At 40.7% G+C, this 26,922-nt stretch overlaps 1 protein-coding gene and 1 pseudogene across 1 annotated transcript in view; both read left to right on the plus strand.

Annotated features, from left to right (window-relative positions):
- The window catches only part of LOC113254217 (cytosolic carboxypeptidase 6-like), a 1,048,184-nt gene that overhangs the window by 877,139 nt on the left and 144,123 nt on the right, over nucleotides 1-26,922 (plus strand). The window contains exon 6 of the mRNA XM_057310254.1: nucleotides 1,994-2,210. Within this exon, the coding sequence (XP_057166237.1) occupies nucleotides 1,994-2,210 (217 nt within the window). The remainder of the gene's footprint in view (nucleotides 1-1,993; nucleotides 2,211-26,922) is intronic.
- On the plus strand, nucleotides 11,006-11,934 carry LOC125280869 (mitochondrial carrier homolog 2-like; annotated as a pseudogene).

Below are 26,922 nucleotides of genomic sequence, written 5' to 3' on the forward strand. Positions count from 1 at the left end.
AACATGGTTTATAGAGTCCCTTTCTAGTCTGGCTTCTGCCTTCCTCTTCAAACACATTTCTCATGATGTCCCTTCTCACTCTTTGTGTTTCAGCCATGATGAATTCCTTTCAGTTCTAACATTTTACTTGTTCTCTCTTGCCTCCTGGCTTTTGCACACGCCCATATCTGGAATGCCAGAAGTTCATAATTTATCAAGAGGGATTATGGAGGAATGTTCTAGGTACTAGACTCAGAATCACACAGAAATAAATCTGAGTCTCAGCTCTATCATTTACTTGCTTGAGATCATGGGTGAGCTCCTTAACTTTTATGAGCCTCCACAACCATATCTGCAAAGTGGGATAATACCTACCTTGACCAAATGGTTATGAGAATTAAATCAGGTACTGAAGGAGCCCCAGAAACAAGCCATACTGATCTGCCCACATGCCGTGCGTGTTCTGTTCATTCCTTCCTATCTCGTTTTCCTCATTCTTCCCTCAATCCTTCTTTTCCTTTTTTCCTTCCTTTATTTTTTTCTTCTTCCCCTCTCTGCTTTTCACTTAATGTTTGGGTGAAATTCACAAGATCCAGGGCTACAGGCAAACAATACAAGCTGCTGTATGTACAGAGTTAGTGTCTTGCAACCTCTGCTCTTCCACAGGAAGCTCAGAGACTTACTTCCCACCCTGGATACTTAGGCAGCCTCAGAAGGACACCAAGGTAGAAGCAAGATTCTGCAACATACTGCATGTTATAATGCTCTGGGAGTTCTTAACAGTTTTCTTCAAGCTGCTGTACCTGGAGCCACCACCAATCTTTTTTTTCTCAACCCCATCACTTACACCCCCCTCCTCACACTGTCCTCTATATGCTCCTGTGTCTCATAGCTTCTCAGTTGAATGCCAAGCCCCTACAGGTGAGCCTTGCATCCTTCACCCACTGTGCCAGTAACACTCACAAATATACCTGCCTCTGAGGAGCTTCCAAACTGATCCTAGTAGATAAGACTTACAAAGCCATCATAAAGAAGCAAGAGTTACTGCAAAATGTGGGAGCTGAATAGGCCTGGAATTGTCAGTGGATAATCCTAGAAAAGGCACAGTCTGAGATGGGTTTTGTAGGATTAACAGGACTCTGAAGGCACAGAGGTGAGAGGCATTCACTGCAGGAAAACAGTGTAAATAATTCGGATGTCATGCGGCCTGAGAGGGCAGTGAGCCTATGGTGTGGATGAATGTAAAGAAGTTATAGGAATTATGACTGGGACATTTTGCCTTTTCTCAAGTATATGTTTCAGAGTTCCTTATTGGAGAATGAACGTGACGACTTAACAAAATTGCCTACACAGTATATTTGAAGCAGTATTTCCCAAAGTGCTTCTGTGGAAAATTAGTATCATGGAATGCTTTGTAGAAAAACAATGATAATAATTTAAAGAAATGTTGAATATTCTTTCCTCCTCCTTGAATATTTACAATGCATATTAGCTTATTTTTAAAAGGTCTGAATTAGCCTTATAATGCAAAAACCTGACTTCCCTAGGAAAAGTAGGCCTCCCCTATTTATTTCCACATAACATCACAGTCTTTAGTTGCCCTCAAGGCACTTTAAGAGTCTGTAACTATATTCTATATTTATTTTTAACATTTCATTGACTTCCCACCACACTATAGACTCCATGAGGAAAAATACGTTGCCTATCCTATTTACCATTATACATTAAGAATCTAGTACAATGCCTAGGCATATAATAAATGCTCAAAATAAGAGTAAACAATGACTAAAATCTTTAACTTTGCATTGTCCAAACAGCTGATAAAGGGTAGGGCTGGAATTTGAACAAAGTGCTGCCAAATCCTGGTCTCTTTTTGGCCATAGATGGTATGGTGGTTGTTCCCAGGCATCACATGGAGTTCCCTGATGTTTCAGTTTTTCTCTTCATGTTTATTACCTTTTGAAGCTTGAATGATTGTCTGATATGCCCACATTTTTTTGTTTGTATCTTTCAGGCAAAGGCTGCCACCTAAAAATGTTTACTACTACCGGTGCCCGGACCATAGGAAGAATTATGTGATGTCCTTTGCATTTTGTTTTGACCGAGAAGAAGATATTTACCAATTTGCTTACTGCTACCCGTATACGTACACACGCTTTCAGCATTACCTTGACAGCCTGCAAAAGAGAAACATGGATTACTTCTTTCGGGAGCAGCTGGGTCAGAGCGTGGTAAGGCCTACTCAAATAGGCAGCCTTGGGGGAGGAGCTTAGCAATGGGTTTTTATAGAATGCAAACGACGGACATTGATGCTTTGTATATAAAAATAATTATTTTTATTGTGCCATTCTTTGCCTCTGTGGCCAACAGGAAGTCACAGAATAAGATAGGAGACAGATGCTTGTCCTTCTGAATTGAAGCTGGTAATGCTCTCTAACAAAATACAAAAACTCTGGTGAGAAAAGAAGGAGGCTCCTACCAGGTGTTACAGGCATGTTAAAGGCATAAAAGCATTTTGAGTGTGAGCCTCTGAGATTAAAAAAAATACATTTGTCTCTTAATGAATTCAACTTGCCTGTAGTGCAGGTTAGCAAGTGGTGTGCTGTTTGGTTGTGCTGTCCATGATGTGGTCTGTCTCTGCCATCCATCAGTTCCCAGCCTTTCTCCCTTCCCAGGTTTTGTTCTCTAGGTCTAGAGATTTCAGTCTTACATTCTGTATTAGTTTCCTATTGCTGGCATAACAAATTGCCATGAACTTGGTGGCTTACAACAACACAAATTTCCTATCTTACAGTTCAGGAGAAGTCTGAAATTGGTCTCGATGGGCTAAAATCAAGGTATCCGCAGGTCTGCATTCCTTTTGGAGGTTCCAGGAGAGAATTTATTTCACTGTTCTTTCCAGCTTCTAGAGGCTGTTTACATTTCTTAGCTTATAGTTCCCTTCCATCTTCAAAGCCAACAATGGCTGGTCGAGTCTTTCTCATGCTGCATAATTCTGACACTGAATCTCCTGCCTCTCTCTTTTACTTATAAGGACCCTTGTGATTATGTTGGGCTCATCCAGATAATCTGGGATAATACCTCCATCTAAAGATCTTAAACTTAATCACTTAGTCCCTTTTGTCATGTAAAGTGACATATTCACAGTTTTCTGGGATTAGGACTTAGACATTTTGGGAAAGGGGTGCATTGTTCTGCCTACCATTGTTCTCTGTGGTCAGTGATACTTCAGTTACTGTAATGAATCAGCAGGTGATAAATTGTGCCCCTAAAATAGGCATATTGAATACTTTAAAGATCCTAAGTGAGGATCTAAGTGGTGGAATTGGCAGAAAATACTATACTCGAAGTTCTGATACGTGTTGGTGGAAAGATGGATTCTACCCAGTGACTGTGAGTTCAACCTAGAAGGGAGTCCCACTTCTAAATAAAAGTTTTCAAGACTAGGCTGTTTAAAAGACATAGAGTCTAGTCCAGCATACCCCCCCCCCCAAAAAAAGGAGAGAAATAAAGAGGACTTGCCTACGGCTCAGATACCTGAGAGTCAAATCTGATCTCAAAAGCTAGAAGTGGTCATGATGATATTCTTATAGTCTGAGATTCTCTATGCACTAAGATTTTGCTAAATGTCTTCCCTTTACTCTGTCTTCCTAACTGCTTCTGGTGGGTGCATGGGTATCTGGTGCCTATATATTTCGGAACACATGGTGTATCAGTCAGCATGTTAGCAGGAAACAGATGGCAGCCTCACATTAGGATAATTTGAGGAGGGCTTAATAAATGGGCTGTTTACAAGGTGTGGGGAGTGTGTAGGGAAACCACAGGGCATAGTGCATTTCCCTGGGGCTAGTAACAGTTCAAGGGGTGTGAAGGGAAGGAATGGTTACCAGAATCCAATAGTAGAGAGTCATATAGTGGACCACATTGAGTGGAACAGTGACCTTCAGTTAAGGAAAAAAAAAAAAAAAAAGCCTGAGATGACCCCACAGGGAGGGAGCTGAGAAAAATAAATACATAGAATTCATTCTCTTACTTCCCTCTGATTTCCTGCTAGGGGTCCTTATTGACCAACCCAACCAGAAGTTGGAGGACAAGAGACCCCATTGATGTACTCCATACAGATAAGCCACACTGGTCAAAGAAAATGAATAAGGGCAGGGAGTGAATGTAGAGAGGCAAATAGAACATATTAAGCACATATAGATTGATCAACAATTTATAACTGGAAACAGTGAGATTGTCTGAAATAAGACTGTCAGAGAATTCTGAGATGAGTGTTTGCCAGACATATGAAATGTGATATGAGTTAAGATAGTGAGTTCATTCAATACTTGTGACTTTTAATTTTAAGGGCAGGATTTCTATATTTCATTCCTGTGTCCACCTGAGCCCCTTCTTAGATTTATGCCAGGCAGAATATAGGTGCATACTGAATAGCTATTAAATGGATTATTGAATGAATGGAAGAATGAATCCAGTGTGGATCCAGGATGAAATTCTACCATCATATCTGTGTTTTAGGCAGCAGGATGAAGAAGATACGGGGAGAAAGGAGAAGATGCAGTTACATAGCACTTTCCCTTCTATCCCATTTCATAGAACACATATCCATCCTTCTCTAAAGTAAGAATGAGACATGAAGTCTTCATTCTGGATGACCATGTTTCCAGCTAAAAATTGGTAGTCCTATGCATATGTAGGAGAACTGATATTGAAGGACAGCCTGACATCTGTGCCACAGGAAGCCTGAATTTTGTTTTCAACTCTAATACCAAATTACTCATATGTTCTTGAATGTTACTCTTTCTGGGGACAAGTTTTTTATCTATAAAATGAAAAAGTCGGACTTGAATATTGTTTTCAAATTATTCTTTGAGGAACTCTTCAGGAAAAAGAAAAAAGAAAAACAAGTTGAGACCCTTGTCCTACTTCAGACTTTGTGAGGAGTACTGGGAGGTATAAAACAAATCTTGATGTACTTCCAGAAATGTATTCTATACCTGAGGAAATAAGACATATTCAAACAGAAATAATATTTTTAAAGTATATAATTAAGGATCTCTTGAGTTGTTTAGAGAGTGAATAGTCAGACTAACCATCAGGCAGAAGATAGGCCTTAAGCTAAGTCTTAAAAATGGGTAGGAATACTAAATATAGAGTTGGAGAGAAGGCAGCCCAGACAGCAGGATACAGCCAGAGTCATTGCATGGTGACAGTTGGTTAGAAGTCTGGTTTGATTAAAACATTCGTACTAGAAGATTGGAATCTTCCTACTAGAAGATTGGAATAAATAGGAATGTCGGGGCCAAATTCTAGAAAGCCTTAATTGTCATATTAAGAAATTGGGGAGGACACAGATGTGAGGTCAGGTACTTTATACATATTATCTTGCTTATTTCTCATGATAGTTTTATGGAGTAGGCAAAATTATCCCAGTTTGGGGGGATAAATAATCTAAGGCTAAAAAGATAAGTTACTTACCTAAAGCTATAGGGCTAGTTCATGTCAGAGACAAGGTTTAAACCCATGACTTCTAACACCACATCCTGACGTTTTGATGGACCACTAACACTCTCTACATTGGACCAACTGAGGGCCCAACTAGATTTTTGGGAAAGGAATTACCTTATCCAAAGCAGCATCTTAAGAAAGTAAAGTTAATGGAGGTGAAGGGCATACCTGTGCTGGCCAAACTAGTTTTGCTGGAAACTCTATGGGTTGGACCTCAAAGCAGATGCCAGAGACTTTAAGGCTTTCTGGCATACTTTTGCAGACAGGACAATTCTTCATTACCAGGGTGCTTGGTATGGCTCATGTCTGAAGGCACCACTATAATTAGTTAATCCTTATTCCAATTTGGAGGGAGGATAATTATATGTGGGAAGGCTAAACATGCCAACATCCACATCTTAGGGAAAGTAGGCAAAAAGCAAGATTTTGAATTGTGCTGGAACTATTAATCGCCATGTCCATAGCTACTATTGCTACTAATTATATCATCCAAAATGGCATCTTATTTTGTTATTCACTACTGCCCCCTTCTAACCTCACCAAACAAAATCCCTTTGAACATGCATCAATGCTGCAATCCGACTTAAGATAAATATATCATGGGAAAGATCTTTTTTTGTTCTTGTTATCTTAACACCTTATTGAGGTATAATTAATATACCATACAATTCATCCATTATAAAGGTACAGGTCTATGATTTTTAGTAAATTTATAGAGTTTTACACTATCACCACAATCCAGTTTTAGAACATTTCCATCATCCCGAAAAGTCCCTTTGTTAATGCTCATTTCCACTCCCAACCCTAGCGACAACTGAGCTTCTCTGACACTATAAATTTGCCATTTCTGAACATTTCATATAAATGAAATCTTTTGCATCCGGCATCTTTCACTTAGCGTTATATTTTTGAGGTTTGGCCATGTTGTACTGTGTATCAGTAGTTCATTTTTAGTGCTGAATAGTATTCTTTTGAAAAGATATATACCACATTTGTTTATTCTCTAGTTGATGGACATTTGGCTTGTTTCCAGATTGGGGCTATTATGAATAATGATGTTATAAGTATTCATGTGCATACCTTTGAGTGGACATGTGATCCACTTTCTTTTGGGTAGATTTCTAGGAGTGGAATCATTAGGTTAAGTTCACATTCAAATTTAAAAAAAGAAAAGCTGTCAAACTGTGTTCCAAGTTAGTAGTGCCATCTCCTACTAGCAATATAAGAGAGAAGGTTATAGTTTTTCCATCTTCTTGCTAACACTTGGAATTATCTATATTTTTTAATGTAACCATTTCAGTGGGTATGTAGTGGTATCTCATTGTGGTTTTAAATTGTATTGCCCTAATGACTAATTATGTTGATTATCTTGTCATGGGCTAATTTGCCATTCATTTATCTTCTTTAATAAAATGTCAATTTAAATATATTGCTCACTTAAAAATATCGGGTTATTTGTGTTCTTACAATGAGTTTTTTTTAAATATTTTTTTTATTATATTATGTTAGTCACCATACAGTACATCCCTGGTTTTTGATGTAAAGTTCGATGATTCATTAGTTGTGTATAACACCCAGTGCACCATGCAATACATGCCCTCCTTACTACCCATCACCAGCCTATCCCATTCCCCCACCCCCCTCCCCTCTGAAGCCCTCAGTTTGTTTCTCAGAGTCCATAGTCTCTCATGCTTCATTCCCCCTTCTGATTACCCCCCTTTCTTTATCCCTTTCTTCTCCTACTGATCTTCCTAGTTCTTATGTTCCATAGATGAGAGAAACCATATGATAATTGTCTTTCTCTGCTTGACTTATTTCACTTAGCATTATCTCCTCCACTGCCGTCCATGTTGCAGCAAATGTTGAGAAATCATTCTTTTTGATAGCTGAATAATATTCCATTGTATATATGGACCACAACTTCTTAATCCAGTCATCTGTTGTTTTGAGAGTTCTTTATATATTCTTAATGCAAGATCTTTATCTGATACATGCTTTGCAAATATTTCCTTCTAACCTACGCTTTATCTGTTTATTCTCTTCACCATATCTTTTGAAAAACAGATGTTTTAAAATTTGAAGTTTAATTTATCAAATTTTTCTCTTATGGATCATGCTTTGGATTCTTATCTAAGAATTCTTTTCCAACTGAAGATCACAAAGATTTTCTCCCATGTGTTATTCTAAATTTTTATGGTTTTACTTACATCTCAGTCTGTGATCCATTTTGAATTATTTTTGTATGTATGCATGAGGTAAGGGTCTAGCTCATATTATTTTGCACACAGATATCCAGTTGTTCTAGCACTGCTTGTTGAAAAGACTAACCTTTACCTGTGAATTATCTTAGTATCTTTCTCTTGTGCCTCTGCTCAATTTTTCTTTTTTTCTTTCCTATTTTTAAGCCTGGATTCTTAAGGAGTCAACCCTGTGCCTCTGTAGGTTAATGGTCAGATATTATTGAGCTGAGTTTGTGCTCTCCCACCCTGCACCCATAAGGTTTCCATCCTCTGTCAGTGGATCTGTATGTGGGTATGGAGAGCACAAAGTTTGGGCAATTTTCAAGTCTGCCCTGGCTTTTACTTTCCCTTCTGTGTTGTGTTTACCATGAGCATTTGTGCAGCTTCCAGGTTGTTTGGGAGTGTGTGACTGGTGTGAGCCTTCTCAGGTCTCTACTGCGCCTGCACCCAGTCTCAGCCAGGAATGTGTTTGTCCCAGCTATTGAACTGCAGGCCCTCCTTATTTGCCAACCTCTGTGATGAATGTTTCCACATTCAGTACTTCCAGGTGTGGGCACTGCCCACTTTTCCAAATTAAGTCACTTTGATCATGACAGAGAAATTTCCAATCCCCCTTAGAGTATGGCCTGCCCTAACAGAACCCCACATTCACCAAGCCTGGGGGAAGATGGAACAACCACGGTACTTCACAGATTCCCATTCTTATTACCCAAAGCTCAGCAGTTTTTTTAGCATAACAGTTTTGAGATCGTTGTATGACTTTGGTCAGTTTCCAAAGCACTGAAATAGTTGTGTCAGTTTTGTCTAGCTTTATATTTGTTTTGTGGAAATAGGATTTACCAATACACTCCTTGCAGTGTAGCCAGAGGTAAATTTTAATTGACAAATATTAGTTTTTCAATCATATAACCCTTGTACTGTCAGGCACAGTAAAATATGGTATTATTTTCATCATCATTGGACTAATTAGATGAACACCTAACTCGAGTATGTGTGTGTGTGTTGAAAGGATTAGATGGAGAGTCATTCCTGTACTTAGGGATACTTGCCAAAACGAAGTGTCTAACAAAGAAAATAATCTGATAGTGTATTTTAGGGAATCACTAGAAAATCATTTATATGGGAAAAATATTGTCTAGGTTCTGACACTGGCTAACTCTGTGACTTTGAGAAAAGAACTTCTCCTCTTTGGGCCTCAGAAAGTCAGACCAGATTATTTCAAGCATTCTTTCCAATTCCAACGTAAACTATGGTTCAGACATTCATGATTTCCTGATTGTATGTTCTGAGACAGACATCAGCCTGCTGTAATGTTGCCTCTTAATCTGCCCTTTATTTTATAATACTGGTAGTTAATTGAATGCTCAGCATGTGCTAGGCCCAATGCTGTGACCTTCATATGCGTTATGTCACTCAATCCTCACAACAACCCTATGATGTGATTCATACTGTTATTGAATGCCTAGTGTTGAACCAGCATGATCTAGGTTCTGAGGATATTAGCAGTGAAAACCAGCCAGAAATCCATGCCCTCATGGGGCTTATATTCTAGTAGGAGGAGACAGACAATATTCTATAAATTAAATCAGGAAAGGGGATGAATTTGGGGGTGAAGGATTCACTTAGAAGAATTTAAACTCTGAGATATATCAGTACTATCTTCTTCCCTTTGCATTTTTAAAAACTGAGACACAATGAGATGAAGTAATTTGTCTATACCATAAAGTTGGAATTTGAAGCCAAACCTTTATAGAAGCCAAAAAATGGACTCTAAACCAGTCCTGGATAGGGAACTATTTTATTCACTTATATATTCACTTACTAAATTCTTACAAAGCCATTCTTCAATACTACAAATATCTGATGAGTACCTTCTGCCTGTCAGGCTCTATACTGGATGCTGGAGACAGAAAGATGAATACCAAACATACCTTGTCCCTGAGAAGTGTTGAATGTAGTGGGCAACACAAATGTAAAAACTGATAATGGCAATGATGGTAAGAGACTTGCTATAATAGAAGTAGTGGGAAGAGAAGAGGCGCAAGGGAGGAAACAAAGCCTTAAGTTGAAGGCATCTTGAATTGAGAATCAAAATATGGACACAGAGGCTGAGACACATGATGAGTCCTGACAGTTTTGTGTGGTTCCAGATGACAAGAGCTCAGGATCTGTCTAAGAAGAACAGAAGGAGTAGTGATGGAGAAAAAAGGAGGGGTAGGTAGAGGCTGACCCAGAGGTGCCTTGAATGCCAGCCTAAAGAATTTGGACTTTATCCTGAAGGCAGTGAGGAACCAGGCAGGAAGGGTCATGATCATTGTGGCACTGAACTCTTCCATCTCCAGGCTGCACTTGCTGGTGACAGCAGATCTAGAAGTCAGGTTAACTCCTGCCTATCTTTCCAGCTGGCTATTTTTCCCCTATAGACAGAGATAATTGTTAGTCAAAAGTACCTGAAGGAAAATTACCACCATGACACCATATATAAAAATGAGAATGCCATAAAAATGCCTGGAAAAGCTGGCCTCTCTGATCTTAATACCCCACACAATCTCTAGAGTTGGCAAAGACTATAGGGGTCACGTTCAAATTTAGAAAATATATTAGAAATCTCCTATGGGCAAGGACGCAAATTGTATAGACCAATATCTTCTCTTAACATTCCAGAAATACGACTTTTCAGCCTCTGCTCACACATTTCTTGAGACAGCCTGAGCCCCATTTCAAAGAGAAAAAAGTTCCACTATTCCCAGAGAGAGCCACCTCCCTATAACCTCTCTCCTTGACTCTAGCTCCACCCTCTGGGTCTACTTTGCATGTACTTGCTCCTATAGCAAGGGGACATGTCTGCAAAGACAGCAAGCCAGTGACCACACCCCCCTCATAAGTCCTCTCCAGGCTAGTCCCTTCCTTCCTCTTCTGCCCCCATAATTCTACATTTCTGCAAATTCTGTGGTTTCTAAATTTTGTGCCTTCTTTGTTGTTCTCTGGACATAATCTAGGTTGTTAACTTCCTTTATAAAATATCAGAACTGAATGTAAAATTGTATAGGCCTTATAAGCCTCCTATTGCAGAATAGGACTATTGCCTCTCTTGCTCTGAATGCTAACTCTCTAGAAATGTAACAAGAGTTTATATTACCTTCTTTTATCAGCGAAGTCTTCCTGTAGTTGATTTTTGTTGTTGTTCGTTAAATAAGGCTATTTTAATTCCTCTGCCTTTTTTAAATAAGCCTTTTATTTTTAAATAATTTTAGATTTATAAAAAAACAAGTTGACCATCTGCGGGTGCCATCATTGCAGACATGGCCTGTCAGGTGCTCCTGGGCTCTGGTCTCACCATTGTGTCCCAGCCCCTCATGTACATGAAAGTGCTCATCCAGGTGGAATATGAGCCTCTTCCTCCAACAATAGGACAAAATATTTTGGGGCAATAAGTTTGTCAGCTCCCCAGTCTGTTTTGTTATGCTCAGCACTTTGTGCACATTGATGGGAAGCATGGGTTGTTCATAGACTTAACTTCAAGACTGTGTTCAGGAGTCCTTGGAACTCTGGTCCATGGTAACATTTTACAGCTTTACCGGTAGTGTGAAAGATTGAAGAAATAGGACCTTAAAATGTACAGAAAGAAGTCACATTTTCCTTCAACCAAGTTATCAAGGTGACAAATCGAGAGATAATGGCTTATTCTGCTGCTATCCTCATCACACATCCCTTCCCCGTGATAACTCTGAGATCTGTGGTACGATTCACTGGCAGAGAATCTAAGTACTGTAGACTTTGTGACTCCACAGTAACCATGTATCGGGAAGAGGGCATCCTAGGATTTTTGTGGGTTTTATTGCTCATCTCCGAGGTGATATCATTTCTTTGTGGCTCTGAAACTCACCAGCCTACCTTGACAATACCTATGCACTGGACAGCGGGGTCTCCACCATGTATGAAATGAAGAGTTATTCCCAAGCTGTCACAGGATTTTTTGCCAGTATGTTGACCTACTCCTTTGTGCTTATCTCTAATCTTATGGCTGTCAACAACTGTGGCCTTGCTGGTGGATCCCCTCTTTGCTCCCCAATATATACTTCTTGGATAGATTGCTGATGCGTGCTACCAAAAAGACAGATATATGAGCTGAGACAATAGTTTGTTTTTCCAGAAGGTTCCCTTTGGAAAGACTTATTGTTGTGACCTAAGAATATTAACTTGAAGATGTGAGGCAGGGACAGTGACATTACTATAGTCCCAGATGCACAGAACTGTGGGAGAGAATGTTGATTTCTGTATAGTGTGGCACACTTTTTAAATAATCATTTAATCTTGAGAAAATGGGAAACAAATTGAAAAGATAATATAAAAAATAAATTGAAAAGATAACTTCACCCAGTTTCCTCTAATGTTAGAATCATACACAACCATGGAGCATTTGTCAAAACAAATAAATTAACATTGATACATTACTATTAACTAAACTACAAAACTATATTCAGATCTCATCAGTTTTTCCACCGATGTTCTTTTTCTGTCTCATGATCCAATCCAGGATACCACGTTAGCCTATGGATTTTACAAGTATAACTGTGGCCCCTTACAGTTGTCCTGCTATTGGTTTCAACCCTTCATTCTAGCTTGCTGTGGTCATCTTGATTCTTGGATTCTCTTATCTGTACTATTAGTGTCCTCACTAAGATTTTTAAAAGTATATACTTTTTAAGTATAAATTTAAACCTATGTGTTTAACAGGATGAGACCTGAGACCAAGGACAGAGATCCATGCATATTACCAGAGACTTCTCTGGAATGCCTAGATTGGCATTTTTTTAAAATCAATTCTATATCAGTCCCTGAGTTTGATTATGCTACTAACTCCAGTAGCATAAGTCATCTAAGCGAACAAGGTTTTACCTGCCTCCAAGTCAACTCAGTTAAATTCAATTTAGGTTAGGAACAAAGTGGTCAAGTGTAAGTAGATTGAAAGAATTTAAGATATGGAACCTGGCAGCTTCTACAACAGTCCTTATGTGGACTTGTGAAGAAAAGCCAAGATCTCAGAAAGTAGCTAAGAGGGAACTGACGGCCCTGTGGACAGGCAAGTCAGAGGACAGAAGACAGTAACACAGAAAAGAAACTAGAGAGGGCCAGCACCATTCTTATCAGCAGGGTAACTTCAAAATAAAGTAGCTCCCTTTCATTCTTTCTATTCCTTCCGCATTGTTCTTTCTTCCCCTTTGAAGTAGAACATCATGGAATTGCAGCTGGCAACATGACCAAACAAATGTATGAAAAATAATTACATCTTTTTGGCTGGGTTTTAAATTGAGTAATTGTTTGAAGTTAGTAATCTCAATTATCATTCCCTAATCCACCTCTCAGGAGAGTTCTGTGGACCCCCATCTGCACCAAACCTTGTTCTGATCAGACACTCGAAATTAAACGAGCTTAGTAGTTTTGGCTCCCTTCCAGTAGGCCACTTCACAAGTCATCACTCTCTTGGCATAGTTTTTGCTATTCCCTCCAAAAAGAGTCTCAATTAATTGGAGGCAGATATATCCTCCCAGCATCTGGTGAGGGACTTCCAACTTACCCGACTGCTACAGGTAGCTCATCCATTCCAAACCTCAGCCCTGGGTGAGAAAGGGCCTGGAGAGGAGATGCTGGGGATTGTGGCCCTGGGTTCTCCACTGCTAGAACAAGGAGGCACACGTCTGATTTACTCATGCTGCGGAGACTGACCCAAATTACCATACACCTGGTCCAGACCTGCGTTTCCTAGTCCAATGAATGTATCACCATCACCAGTTGTCCATGACAGAAACCTGTCCTATTCAACTTTTTTTATTCACTCCTAGTATACTATCTGTTACCAAGTATGATTGAGGCTATAACAATATCCTTAGAATCTATCCCTTCCTTATCTCTGCTGCCAGTGCCCTAGTTCAAACCATCAACATCTCTCAGGAAGTTACAGTAACTTCTTTAGCCAACAGGTACAAGATGTGAGGTGAACAGTCCTCTAGGCTCTCTCTCTATTCTGCTCACCTAACTACATCAGCATTATAGTGGCTGCCAGAAAGTCCCAGCCTTCCTCCTAACTTTGTGTTCCTCTCACTGACTCACTGATCCTCTGGTACCTGACTGACCAAGAGACGGTAGACTTTTCACTGAACACTACTTAGCTAGCTTGGCAGATGGCATCCTTTGTGCTAACAGATTGCTATTTTTAGGCCATTCTTTCCTCTTCCTTTTATAAAAAGACATGTTTTGAGCCTTATGCCATCAGTCTATATAACCCTCTGCCATTCCTTATTGCTGTCATCTGCTGACTTCTTGGACATTTCCCTCAATCATGAGGAGCTTTGGTCCATAATTGTCTTTTCTGCTACTCTGCTGCCACCATATTGAGTAATTTCAGTATCCGTGAAAATGACCCTCTGAACACCCTGTCCTCTCAGTGGGTTAAGATAAAATAACAAATTCTTAACTTGGTCTATAAGATCCTGCATAATCTGGCCTCTGCCTGCTTTTTCAGCCTGTCTCATATCCCTGTCATTTTGCTCTCTCCACTACCTGCACTGGCCTCCCTACAGTTCCATTAGTCATGGATTTTTCTCTCTAACTTACATACAGATGGCCTATGTACTGGAATGTTCCTTCTTGATGGCCCTTCGCCTAGCTACTTTCTATTCTGCTTTCAGGATCCAATTTGAACATTACTTCCTCCTGGAATTTTTCCCTGATATACTATTCCCCAGACTAGTTTGAAAGCCTCTGTTACCTGAGTCTATAATATACTGTTTCCCCTTGTCACTCTTTTGATTGCTCATTCTCTATTTTCCTCTTTTCATAGGTTTAGGGAATATTTTTGTATTTAGGGTATATATAAGAGTGGGGACAGGTAGAGAAGACATGCTATTACAGCCAAAATTCCTTCTGGGTACCTCTTGGTGTGATCATCCTTTGTCACTTTCTCTGAAGCCATATTTCCATTCTGTTAAATCAGAAGGTATATAACATTAGGACACAAGGTCATTTTTTTTATGTGAGTCAGAGAATGTCAAAGCCAACAAGAACCTTAAGTTCTTCAAGTTCTGGGATTTAAAAACCGTGTTACCTATATCCCAAGGAAGGATTTAGGCTGTGAACAGTACCTTAGATGCCACTGAGGAGGAAGGAAAAAGAGAGACTTGTGTGAAGTCAGGGCTTTGGCCTCTCTTATCCTCCCTGCCGTGCACACCATGCATGCTAGGGCCTATTCACTGGCCTTCCTCATAGACTTAAAGAAAAGACTCAGCTGTTAACAATGCTTGCAGATTTCTCTCTCTTCCTGCAGCTGGAAACACTGAGGCCCAGAAAGGGGAGGTAACTTTCCTGAGTCACCCAGTAAGTAAGTGGGACAGCGCTAGCTGGAAGCCCAGCTGCTGACACCTCGATTGTCCACTGCAGCCCACTGCCTCTCACTCCCAGATCTGTCTGCAAAGTTTTCTTATTTGTCTATTCTTTCTGCAAACATTAACTAAGTACCTACAAGGCAGTGAGAATGAAATTAGATGCCTAAGTCAGTAGTGTGAGCTGTATAGTTTAGAATCCTGACTCTGCTACTCATTAACTGTGTAACCTTAGGCCAATTACTTAACCTCTCTTTCCTCGCAGATTAGTGCCCTCCCACCCCCGCTTCAAAAGATATCCATAGAAATTCCCTATTCAGTTATAATTTAAGTAGGAAGATCATCAGGGCTAGAGCCATATTGGGATTTTAATTTTGGCTCTGCCATTTATATCTTTGACATGTCAAATAACCTCTGTAAGCCTCATCCGCTAACTAGGCACTGTGATTTAGATTTAGGTTATTGTCAATGACAAGACACTTCTAGTAGATATTAGGTAACAGATGTGAAAGTGTCTCCTGAATTTTTTGTAAATATTTGGATATAATGCATTTGCAATACTGATTTCCCTTAGCAGACTCTAAGCTCCCTGAAGGTATACAATTTGTCATATAAAAATGAGAACAGCTCACATTTAGAGTACTTACTCCATGTCAAGTACTATTCTAGCTGCTTTATTATCATTTAATCAGCTTCAGCAACTTTATGAAGCAGGTACTACTATTACCCCAATTTTGCAGATGAGGAAACAGGCATAGAGAGGTTAAGTAACTTTTTCAAGAGTATACTGCTCATAAGTGGTAATGCCTGTGTAGAAGAAATCAAGATACAGGTTATTGGCGGGGGGTGAGAAAGGAGTTACAGGAACATGGAGAAGACTCCTAGGAACTGTATAGGTGAGGTAATATTTGACCTCCTTTCACCCATTAAGTCCTCCAAGATAGAGCTCAAATACAAAGACAGAGCTCTTATACAAAAAGGAAAAGGCGTGAAGGGAGGAAAAAACCCATCTGTAGACTAGTTCTAATGTTATCTCTTGGCCATTCCCAAAGGGCAGAAGTATCACAAAGATAGTGGTTGGAAACTGAGAAAGGCAAGCACGGGGGCTGACTTCTTATAGGCTCTTAAGGAAAAGCAAGTAGAATCAGCTGCAAATCATTATTATCCATTTTCTTAAAAAAAAAAAAAATGTCCTGCTACAGGGAGACTTGATAAATGCACCAGCCATTTTCCTAGAATCCTAGTATTAGCATTCAAGGAGATTGTTTCAGTTTTAAAAACAAACAAACAAAAAACGGATCACTGACTATAACTTTTGACCTTATTGTATTTATTTGCTTAAACAAGGTCTCAAAGGTGTAGGATTTTAAAGCAACTTGCAACATGATGTTAGCCTCAGAATTGGTTCAGACTGTGCAACCTTACCTTCAAGAAGTTCACTTTGTGTTACTTTTAGTGACTGTGCCAACCAGTAATGGCTTGGGAATAATATGATGGGACATGTTGTTCACATGCCACGGGAGAGACAAAGGACAGGGTCTGGAAAGAAGAGGGTTACTTATGAGTCATCCCACACCATGGCAGTTGGAATTGGAAAATTCAGGTGGGATTTGACTGATGGCCCCTAGCTAGAATCTGTGTTCCTTTCCAGAGCAAGCTGTTGAACTTCCCAGGGAATCCTGTAGGGAGCGACCTATCTGAGGTTGCAGTAACCTTCTCCCAGGGCTCTGCTTGTCTCTGTAGGATTGTTAACAGGCATGGGGGAGGGAGGGATGAAAAAGGTCAGGTGCTACCTACCAGGAACTCCCTGTGGTTCACCATTTTCCCAGTGAGGCTGCTGCTGCCATTTCTTTTCCTCTAACACTGCTAACCTCTGGTTCCTCCTTTTCCTGCTTCCTTATTCTCTTTTTCGTTGGGAAAAAAAAAAAATCTTTAAAAGTGGATATATCTGTAAAAAGTAACACTATAAATTTCTTAGAAGAAAACATAGGAGTATATCTTTGTGATCGTGGGTTAGTCAATGATTTCTTGACACCAAAAGCACAAGCAGCAAAATACAAACTGGACTTTGTCAAAATTAAAAAAATTTTATACTGCAAATGATACCATCAAGAAAGTGAGAAGACAGGCTACAGAATGCAAGAAGATACTTTCAAATCATATATCTGAAAAGAAACTTGTATCAAGAACATATAAAGAGCTCCTAGAATTCAATAAAATGACAAAAAAACAAAAACAAAAAACCACCCCACAGTAAGAATGGGCACTGGATCTAAACAGACCTTTCTCCAAAGAAGATAAAAAATGGCCAATAAGCACATAAAAGGATACTCAAAAAAAAAAAAAAAGATACATAACATCATTAGCCATCAAGGAAATGCAAATTAAAACCATAGTGAAGTATCAGATCTCAACCTCTGAATAATAAAAGAAGGACAGGGGCACCTGGATGGCTCAGTCAGTTAAGCATCTGCCTTTGGTTCAGGTCATGATCCCAGGGTCCTGGGATCAAGTCCCACATTGGGCTCCTGCTCAGTGGGGAGTCTGCTTCTCCCTCTGCCCCTCTCACCTATCACCCCCTACCCCCGCTCATGCACTCATGTGCTCTCTCTCTCTCTCAAAAATAAAATAAATGAAATCTTTAAGAAAATAAAAAATAAAAAATAAAAGGAGGACAATAACAAGTATTGGGGAGGATGTGGAGAAACTGAGACCCTCATGTATTGCTGGTGGGAATATAAAATGATGTAGCTGCTCTGTAAAACATTTGGCAGTTCCTCAAAATGTTAAGCGTAGGGTTACCCTATGACCCAGCAATTCCATCCCTAGGTGTACATTCAAGAGAATTAAAAATGTATGTTCACACAAATTTCATAAAAACAAATAAAGTACCAATGCCTGCTATGAAATGGGTTGTATTCCTCCTTGTGGCTGTAAGTTGCTGGGTTCATAGTAAGTTCTCAAGAAATTTTTGTTGAATATATATATTAGTTCATATCTCTCTTAAAAGAAGAAAATGTGAAAAGTGTTCAAATTCCTTGTTTGCCTTCCCAAAGAGATATCATTTCAGAAAATGGAACATAAAAATCCTACCTTGTTTTCTCTATTGTGCCTTCTGTTAGATTAATTTAGTTGTATTCCTTTTTTTCTAAATTATTTAGCTTCATCTTTCAATATTATTTGATTTCTCTAGATTACTTACCATAGTTTGGCATTAAAAGACAATTATTTGCTGAGAAGAGAATAGAGGCATTCTCTTCTCCAAATTGTATTTTATAGGAAAGGCATTTTCCAGTATATTTCCTATGTTAAAGTGGCTAATAATAAGATATTAATATGCACTGCAGCTACTTGAATTAAACTCCTCTTTTTCATTCAATAATATTCATACATATTTAAGAGTTTCTTAACTTTGTCTAACTAGGTCAGCAGAATATTACCCAATCTTGATATTATTTGTCCAAGCTGCCATTTTACAGGAGTTGGGAGGGGAGACAGATGGCTGGGATTTCCCATCTCTTTCTCCCATTCATGATACCTGTGCTACGAGTGCCTGAAGTCATGAAAGTTTAGACCTACAAAGGCCCTGGAAGATTTGTCTTCTAACACCTTCCTTGCCCAGTAAGGAATTGAAGAAATCTATAGTATCTAGGAGTATGACCTAGGTTTCCTGATTGGGAACCTCATGTTGTTTGCATTTCATCAAAGAGGACTGCTTTTAGTCGTGTTACTTCTATTTTCTCCCCATACACCAAGTGTCAGGCTCTGTTTTTATCTCTTGTAATCATTTCATCTTCAGGACTAACAATAGGTTGCCATTTTTATTAACTTACCTAGGTGAAGAAACTAGAGCTCATCTCACATAGCTAGTAAGTGGTAGAACCAGATTTGTACCCAGGTCTGTCTGACTTAAAAATGTATGCTCTTGGGGAGCCTGGGTGGCACAGCGGTTAAGCGTCTGCCTTCAGCTCAGGGTGTGATCCCGGCGTTCTGGGATCGAGCCCCACATCAGGCTCCTCCTCTATGAGCCTGCTTCTTCCTCTCCCACTCCCCCTGCTGTGTTCCCTCTCTCGCTGGCTGTCTCTATCTCTGTCGAATAAATAAATAAAATCTTAAAAAAAAAATGTATGCTCTTATTCTGGATGGGTCCTTTCACTGACTACTCTTTGTTATTGTGAGGACCTAATGGATCATGGAAGTGTTCACATGACAGTGAAGAGGGCTTTATCTTCTTGAGTCTCCAGGGTTCTTTCTCAGGACAAAGTTGCCTCTTAGGGCTCTATTTTGCCTCCTTCCTGGCTTGCCTCATGGCCTAGCCTGCCTCCATCTTCTCTGTGACTGTGTTCCTACACTTTTTTCTCTTGCCTTTAGCCTGCTTGGGGAGGCTGATTCAGTCCTCCCAGCTTTTCCACATCTTTGCCCCACAAAACAAGGCCATATGTCCTCTTCTATTTCAAGGTTCTCTGTTACACCTGCAGGCACAGAGTTGGGAAGAAGGTAGCAGATGAACATACGAGCAAAGATGAGACAACTCTCCAGATTTCCTTGGTGTTAGTTCTTGCTGTGGGCTCCTGTTCCTCCAGTTATCTCCGAGTGGGTGAAGTTCATTTGGTTTCCCTTCCTTCGGGCCCACCCTTCATTAGGTCCAGAAAGACCTCCTCCTCCAGGATCCTTCCTCTGTGCTGTCTGAGGGCCTAAGTGTGTTCAAGAAGAATGATAGGTGTCTTTCCATCTCTGAGGTCTTTCTCAATACCGGAGCCTCCCATATAATGGGGCCTCTGCCCTGTCCAGCCCTGCTCTACCCAGGAGTGATCTTTTCTGGTTTTTCCTCTCAAAACTCTTGAAGTCCAATTTGCGCAGATGACCTGTTGAGGGTGCCACAGAGATGGCTCCTGTCCTGGGACAGGGAGTGTAGCTAAGGTTCCATGGAGTCACGTGTAGGCCTGAGGGTTGGTAATTTTGTGTATACGTATTTACATTTGCTTTGAAGCCTCGGAAGTGCTGTGCCTATGGAGGGCATTATTATTAATGCTTCTGGTGATGATGATAGTAATAACAATAGCCACGGTAGTAACAATAAGAATGCTACTCTCTCACATGGAAAGAAAATGTAAAGGTTTTGGAGTCAGATCAGTGTTTGAATTTTAGCTTCACCCCTAATTCACTACCAAATTAAGCAAATTATTTCATATGACTCTGCCTATTTCTTCATCTGCACATTTGGAATTATAGCCCTTAATTATCAAGGTATTTGTCAGGAGTAATATAAACCAAAGCTGACATTTACTGAGCACATATATGTGTCACATGCAGAGCAACCTAAGCTCTTGGTGTGTAAATAGCTTGTGTAATTCTCACAAGACTTTTTTGAGACCTGTTACTCTGTCCATTTTATGGATTAGAAAACTGAAGCACAGAGAGATTAATTAACTAGCTTAAAATCACACAGCTAGTAAGTGGTAGAGTCAGGACTTGGCATCTAAACCTAAGCAAATTTTTCAAAAGCCTGTTATTTAAAAAGATGACGTTTATGAAGCAGTTTCCATATTGCCTGGCACAGATTCTTTTCTCAATGGGTAACTATAATTTAACAGCATATTGCATTTCTAAAGAAGTTCACAAATGCAAAGTGTTTGTTTTTGTATCTTTAAGACTTTGTCTCTTTCTCATCACTTAGTAAAGAATGCCTAAATAGCTATGTCTATAGGAGAAGGGAGTGAGTTTTGGTTATTTACCTGGTTACTTTGATCAAGGTAGACAGCCACATTTGACAATCTTGGCTCCAGTTGGTTTATTTTAGGAGACCTAAATTATTCACTTGGAATATCTGCACTGATTACATTGACCAGAGGAAAAAATGTCAGCATAGTTTCCCACTTGTGCTGACTGTGGTCTCAGAGGAGAAGTCGCTTTCCTTGAGGTGGGGCCTCCTCACACGAATGTCAATGTGGCAGGGGAGTAGAGAAGGGGGACATGTTATTGTCCCCAGGGTATGTGCTGAAACACCTAGAAGCCTCTTCAGGACAGAATTTGCCCTCCTATGGCATATAACCAGTCTTTCATCCAAGAGCAGAGCTTTTCCACAACATTGAGTGAGTGGCTCTCCAGACTCTGCAGGCACCTCTTAAGGCATGGGGAGCTCATTACTTCCCATAGCAGCCTGGTCCAACCGGGGACAGCTCATATTTTTTACTCTCCTGTAGTAGACCCAGTGAAGTAGCCATTTTGAGAGTTTGGATCAAGAGGCCTAGGAGGCACACAGAGAAAGTAGAATGGAAGGAAGAGTCTAGGTCTTTGTTTTCTTTTCTTTCTGGTTGTGGTGGGATTGTCAATGTAGGACGTTAAGCAAAAGAGTGACAGGTCAAACTTACTTAACATTAATTGTACTTGGGCTGCTGTGTAGAGGATGGATTAAAAGGCAGATAGCATTATTAGGGAGGGTTTTAACAAGTAAGACAGTAGTAAGAAAGATGAAAAAGAGCTGATAAATTCAAGAAACATCTAAGAGTTAAAATTCATAGAACCTGTGACTAAATTGAATGTTAAAAGTGAGGAAGAGAGAAGAATCTGGCTTCCTTGAGCTGGTGAATTGTAGAGCCACCACACCGGGGAAGAAGGGAATCCTGAGGAATAGGTTAAGTTCAGCTAGGATATCCAGTAGCCAGTTATGTTTGGCCAACTCGCATGTATTTCTAAAGTGGTTCAGTCGTGTCAGGAAGAACTTCCAAGCAAGTAGCTGGTACTTGAAGTTAGGTGGGTGGTGGCTTATTGCTTCTCTTCTCCTCAGTCCATCACCACTATCTGGGGCCTAGAAGCACGCTCTAGTCTCTAGGAGAAGAGAGGGTAAGGGTCTGAGGCAGGGCTTGACAGGTTTAGGTTGAGACTGATCGTGCATTCCAAGAAAGGCATGTGGCCAGCTCTGACTCCGGTAGTGTGTGAGGATCTGTGTGTGTTCTGGCCTATAGCAACAAGATCCCACATGTAAGGAAGACTAAAGCTGCTTCTGTACTTCCTGCCTTGTCAGGATTGGCCCAGAAACTGAGCAGGGCTAATCTCACTGGTGGAGACTGCAGTGCCTGCGGAATCAGAGTTGCGGCTGGGTCAGGCAGGGGCTAATAACTTTTGCCTTTTCCCACTGGCCCACCTGGTAACTTCATCCTAGATTTTCTACTTACCTGGTGGGATCCTCAGCTGGTCATATGGGAAAAGACAAGGCCTATGATATTGATAGAGGAGAATGAAAGAATGAGTAGAACTAAGCAGGCAGAGCTTCCTATACATTGTCTTCTCAGAATCCCCAGTTCCTAAATCCTTACTTTTGGGGGGCCCTTATACACTCATAGCCTGTGGTGACTAAAAGCATTATTTGCAGCTTCTCCAGTATAATTTCTCAATTTGCTGCCCCACTTCCTCTCTAGAAGCTGTCGTGTATCTATCTGGTCCGTTCATCTGTTCTTTAAAGTCATTCACTACATATGGTATTAAGCACCTACCATGCCCATCACTATACTCAGAGGTAGCTGTTGTGAGCATAATACACATGGTCTCTGCCCTTCTGGAGTCTAAAGTTTCGTAGTATGGTAGAGGGCCAGAGTGGATGACTGATGCTGGAGGGATCCATTAGGGTTTTTCTGGAGGCAAATAGAGGTAAGGTACAAATAGATAGGGATTTTGCATCCATTGAAGGCCTGATATAATCCAGGGGCACTAAAAGTTTTACCACTTACACTCCCAATTCTCCATGAGGCAATGTTATCCTGTGTTAAAAATAAGAAACTGAGGTTCAGAGAAATATTAATTTCTAATACTGCACAGCTACTGATCACTGATATAACTTGGGCTTGTCTAAGGCCAAGTGATGCTCCCACTGTGTCACACCACTCTTCTAAAAGTCATCCAAGAAACTCAAAGTTATAAGCGTAGGGCTGACTCTATCTACTATGATCCTAAACCAAGGTTTTGCAACCTGAGGTTTAAGGATGGGTTCAAAGGGATGCTTGAATTCCCCCAACACTAAATGCAAAATGTAGTATATGCATGTACATGTGTGTATTTTTCTGGAAAAGGATTTGTAATTTCCACCAGATTTCCAGAGGTAGCCAAGACCTAGTATAGATTAAGAACCACTACCTTATACCCCATTCTAGGCTTCCTCCTCTTCCTCTTGTGTCCACCTGCAGGTGACTGTTTGTCATTGAACAGCCAGTGTAATATACTGGAAAGACCTTGGAACTGTCACACGGGAGTTCTTGACACCAGCCCCAGCCATGCCACTAACTCACAGTGTGGCCTTTTACAAGTATCTTCTTCACACTGAGCCTCGCCTGTCGGGACTCTGTGAGCCTCATGTGGGCTTGAGGACAGTGTTTCCCAGCTGGACTGCAAAGCACGTCGCAGGCGTCAGGCGCTTGGCAGACTCCAAGTGGCAGTGTGCAGAGTGACAGGCTCTGAGACTGGTGGTGGCAGCTGGGGAGGCAGATCCCTGCTGTCAGGGCTTACTGAGGGGCCTGCTTGCCCAATCCCTATAGAGCATGAATAATTCTATCAGATCCTGAATCCTTAGGTGGGCAGCCTTCGAGGTCACCTCTTCCAACCTTCCAGCCAATAGGAGTCAGAAGATAGGCCCCTTGGTGCTGAGTCCATCACCTGTGTCTTTAAGCGAATATGGCCCCAGCTGGAATGTGCTTTCTCCCTCTTGCAATGTCAAAATGCCTAGCTCTCAAGTGACTGAATCAGTACTAAATATTTAATGCACGCAGTCAGCCTTCCCAGGGCCTTTGATCTGAAACTTCTTAAAAACATCTTAAAAGCCCTTCAGAAACTGGTTAGTATTTCATTACAGTCACTTAAAATAGATTTATTTTATCAAAACATCCTGTCAGAAACCCTGAAGGCAAGATGACTAACCCCCAGCTATTCTGACAGGATTGCCTCCACACATTAGGCGCCCAGAGTCTCTGGACAGCCCCACCCGCGTGCTGAGGGGCGCAGCTGTCACCAGCATCCCCCGATGGCTCCCGAGTTGCAAGCGGAGGAGGTGGCCAGGCTTGTCAGAAGCCTTGGGAGGCTACATCAATAACACCCCCGTGAAGGGAATGAACATTTATTGAGAGTCTGCCACAAACCAGGCCCTTACCTGGGGTTCTATCTTGTTGAATCTATGGAATCTTCGCAACAGTTCTGTGAGGTCTTTTTATTCTACCAATTAGGGAACTGAGGTTCAGAGGCATATGTGACCTGCTCAAGGTCATAGAGTAGAATTAAGATAGCAACCCAGGTCTAGGGAAAAACCTATGCTTTGTTTTGTTTTATTTTTCCACTGAGATTGGGCCTTTCACTGGGAACTCTCAGTTGTTTCTTTCTTTATAAAGAAAAAATAAATGAAAATAGCATCTTATAAAATTATATAACTACTACATGCTAACATAGAAAAGGATAAGGAAGAAATTAAAAATCACCTGAAATCCTACCATCTAGATAACTATTCATAATGATCTCTTGAATGTTGATTGTATTTATTAATTGATATTTTGCCACATTCTGATAGTTTATTAGCCACTCAATTCAGCTTTCTTAATCCCCTACCATTCCCTCAGCTTTAGATAGGGGAGAGATTGGGGGCTGGGGGATGTGTGCCGCAATCCTTTCTTCCACTGCCGGCCTGAAGGGATGAAATCAATTCCCATAAAACAACGCAGTGAAGGGCTGAAGTAGGCCCCAGAGTGGGGCAGGAGGTTCTGTCCTTCCCTGGCCACTGGCTAATTGGACCCAAGGAAAGCACTTTGGTGAAAGAAATAGTTCCTGTCCTCCTAGACTCACAGCTCGTGTTAAGATCAGTGAAATAACGAGGTGGAAGTTTTTTGTAAACTGGAGAGTATTGTGCTGTTGAAGGGAAATAAAAACAGAAACGCTGTGAGAAGTAGGGTGTCTCCACACCACTGAGTAGAGTGACCATGCCCATCTCACTGTTTATGTCTGTCAACTTAATGTAATTATTAATACTATTCATTTTCACTCTCAAAAGTGCTCTGTCTTGGGTGATAAGTTTGGGGGCTACCTGAAGTCTTGGTCATGTATGATTGGGTAGCTCCAAGGAAGGACAACAGAGCAATCAGGGAGGCTCCCTGTAGGAAGGGGCTGCATGTGGGCTGGCAGGCAGCTAGAGCTTCAGGAGGCATGGAAGAAGGGGCATTTTGTTAGTGACTAACATGCAGGAATAGCAAATATGAGGAGGCTGGCCCTTCCTGGCGAGGGCACATGAAATAAGTTGCTGGAAGGAAAGGCATCCAGTGGTCACTCTGTGAGAACCTGGCCCACCTTCCAAACTCCTGTGCAGGGCAGGTTAGGAGGTAACATTTAGCACTGAGGAAATGTGAAGGTCTGTTCCAAACTCGCAACATCTCTCCTGGATTATTTTAACAACATTGTAACTTTTCTCTCTGCTTCTGCGCTCACCTCTCTCCAGTCTACTTTCCACCGCCTTAGAGGGATCTTCTAGACCCAAATTTGATCTTCAGTTTTCCATTCAACTCTTAAGTCTCCATTTATCTTGGTGGATAAAAACTAAACGCCTTTACAGATTATGCAAAGTCCTTCAGGATTGTGCCCCTGCCAGTACACTCAGCTTCAATTTTCTTAATCCTTGACCTCTAACTTTATGATCCAGATATAATAATGGCTTACCTTTATTGGAGATTTATAATGTCCCAGGCACTCTTCCAATTATTTTATACATGCTAACTCTTTTATTGCTAACATTCTATGAGGTCAGTACTATTAGTGGCCCCAACATTTTACAAGAAGGGAAACTGAGGCATGAGAGAATTAAGCTATTTAAGTGGTAAAGCTAGAATTGGAAGCCAAAGAAGTTTTGATTCCAAAACCTGTACTCTTAACCATAAAATTATATAGACTACCTCTTGGTCCAAAACATTTATCTTGTACTTTGTGCTATTTCTTCTGCCTGCAATGCCCTCTGCACCAGTCCGCTCAGAAAACCACTAACCCAGGGTTCAGGAAGCCATTTCAGTCTGTCTCCCAGAAAGAGAGCATCCTTAGTTAGCAGTATTCCCTCCCCCTCCATTTTAAAAATATTTATTTAGGTCAAATTGGTTGGGTACATGAAGTTAGGGAGGAAGGATGGCATAGCACAGAGTAAGGAAGACCACTTCCTCCAGCATCTTTTATTACATTTGAGACAAGACTTTTAACATTTAAAATTGTCTAAATCTGTGGGCCCAACAATAAGGGCAATATAGAGAAGACTAGATGAGAGTTGAGAAGGCTTGCTGAAAAGTAGGGTTTAAATTAAATCAGTGATAGAATAACCAACTTTTGGAGTTGTAAGGGACATAGAGGCCATATTCTTCCAAACTGGGAAACTGAGGCTCAGAAAAAATGTCAGGTCTGATTGCCCTAGCTCCCAGCTTAGTGTTCTGTGCTGCCTCCCAACATAAGCAATTCAGATATGGCTGAGTAGCTAGAAGGGGAAAGAACTTTCCAGAGGGCATGGAGTTGGGGAGCAGCAAATGGACTACAGAAGAGGTAGGGATAAGCAGAATGTATGGTATGGATGGTGAAGTGAGGAAACTCAGGAAAATATTTTCTGTGGGAGAGATGGAGCCTATAACCTTTTTTAAATTGGAGGGTTGCCTTGGTGTTGTGAAGCTGCCTCCCTTTCAACTTTGTAAAATAGAGGGCTCCTCAGAGTGTGTCTGTTCTGCCATTATTTTCTGGATCATCAAGACTGTTAGACTCTCGGTGCCCTTTAGAGATGCTTCTGCCTCTGCTGCAACCAGCTTCTCATTAGAATT

The sequence above is a fragment of the Ursus arctos genome, unplaced genomic scaffold, assembly GCF_023065955.2.
Source record: "Ursus arctos isolate Adak ecotype North America unplaced genomic scaffold, UrsArc2.0 scaffold_12, whole genome shotgun sequence".
Taxonomy (NCBI): Eukaryota; Metazoa; Chordata; class Mammalia; order Carnivora; family Ursidae; genus Ursus; species Ursus arctos.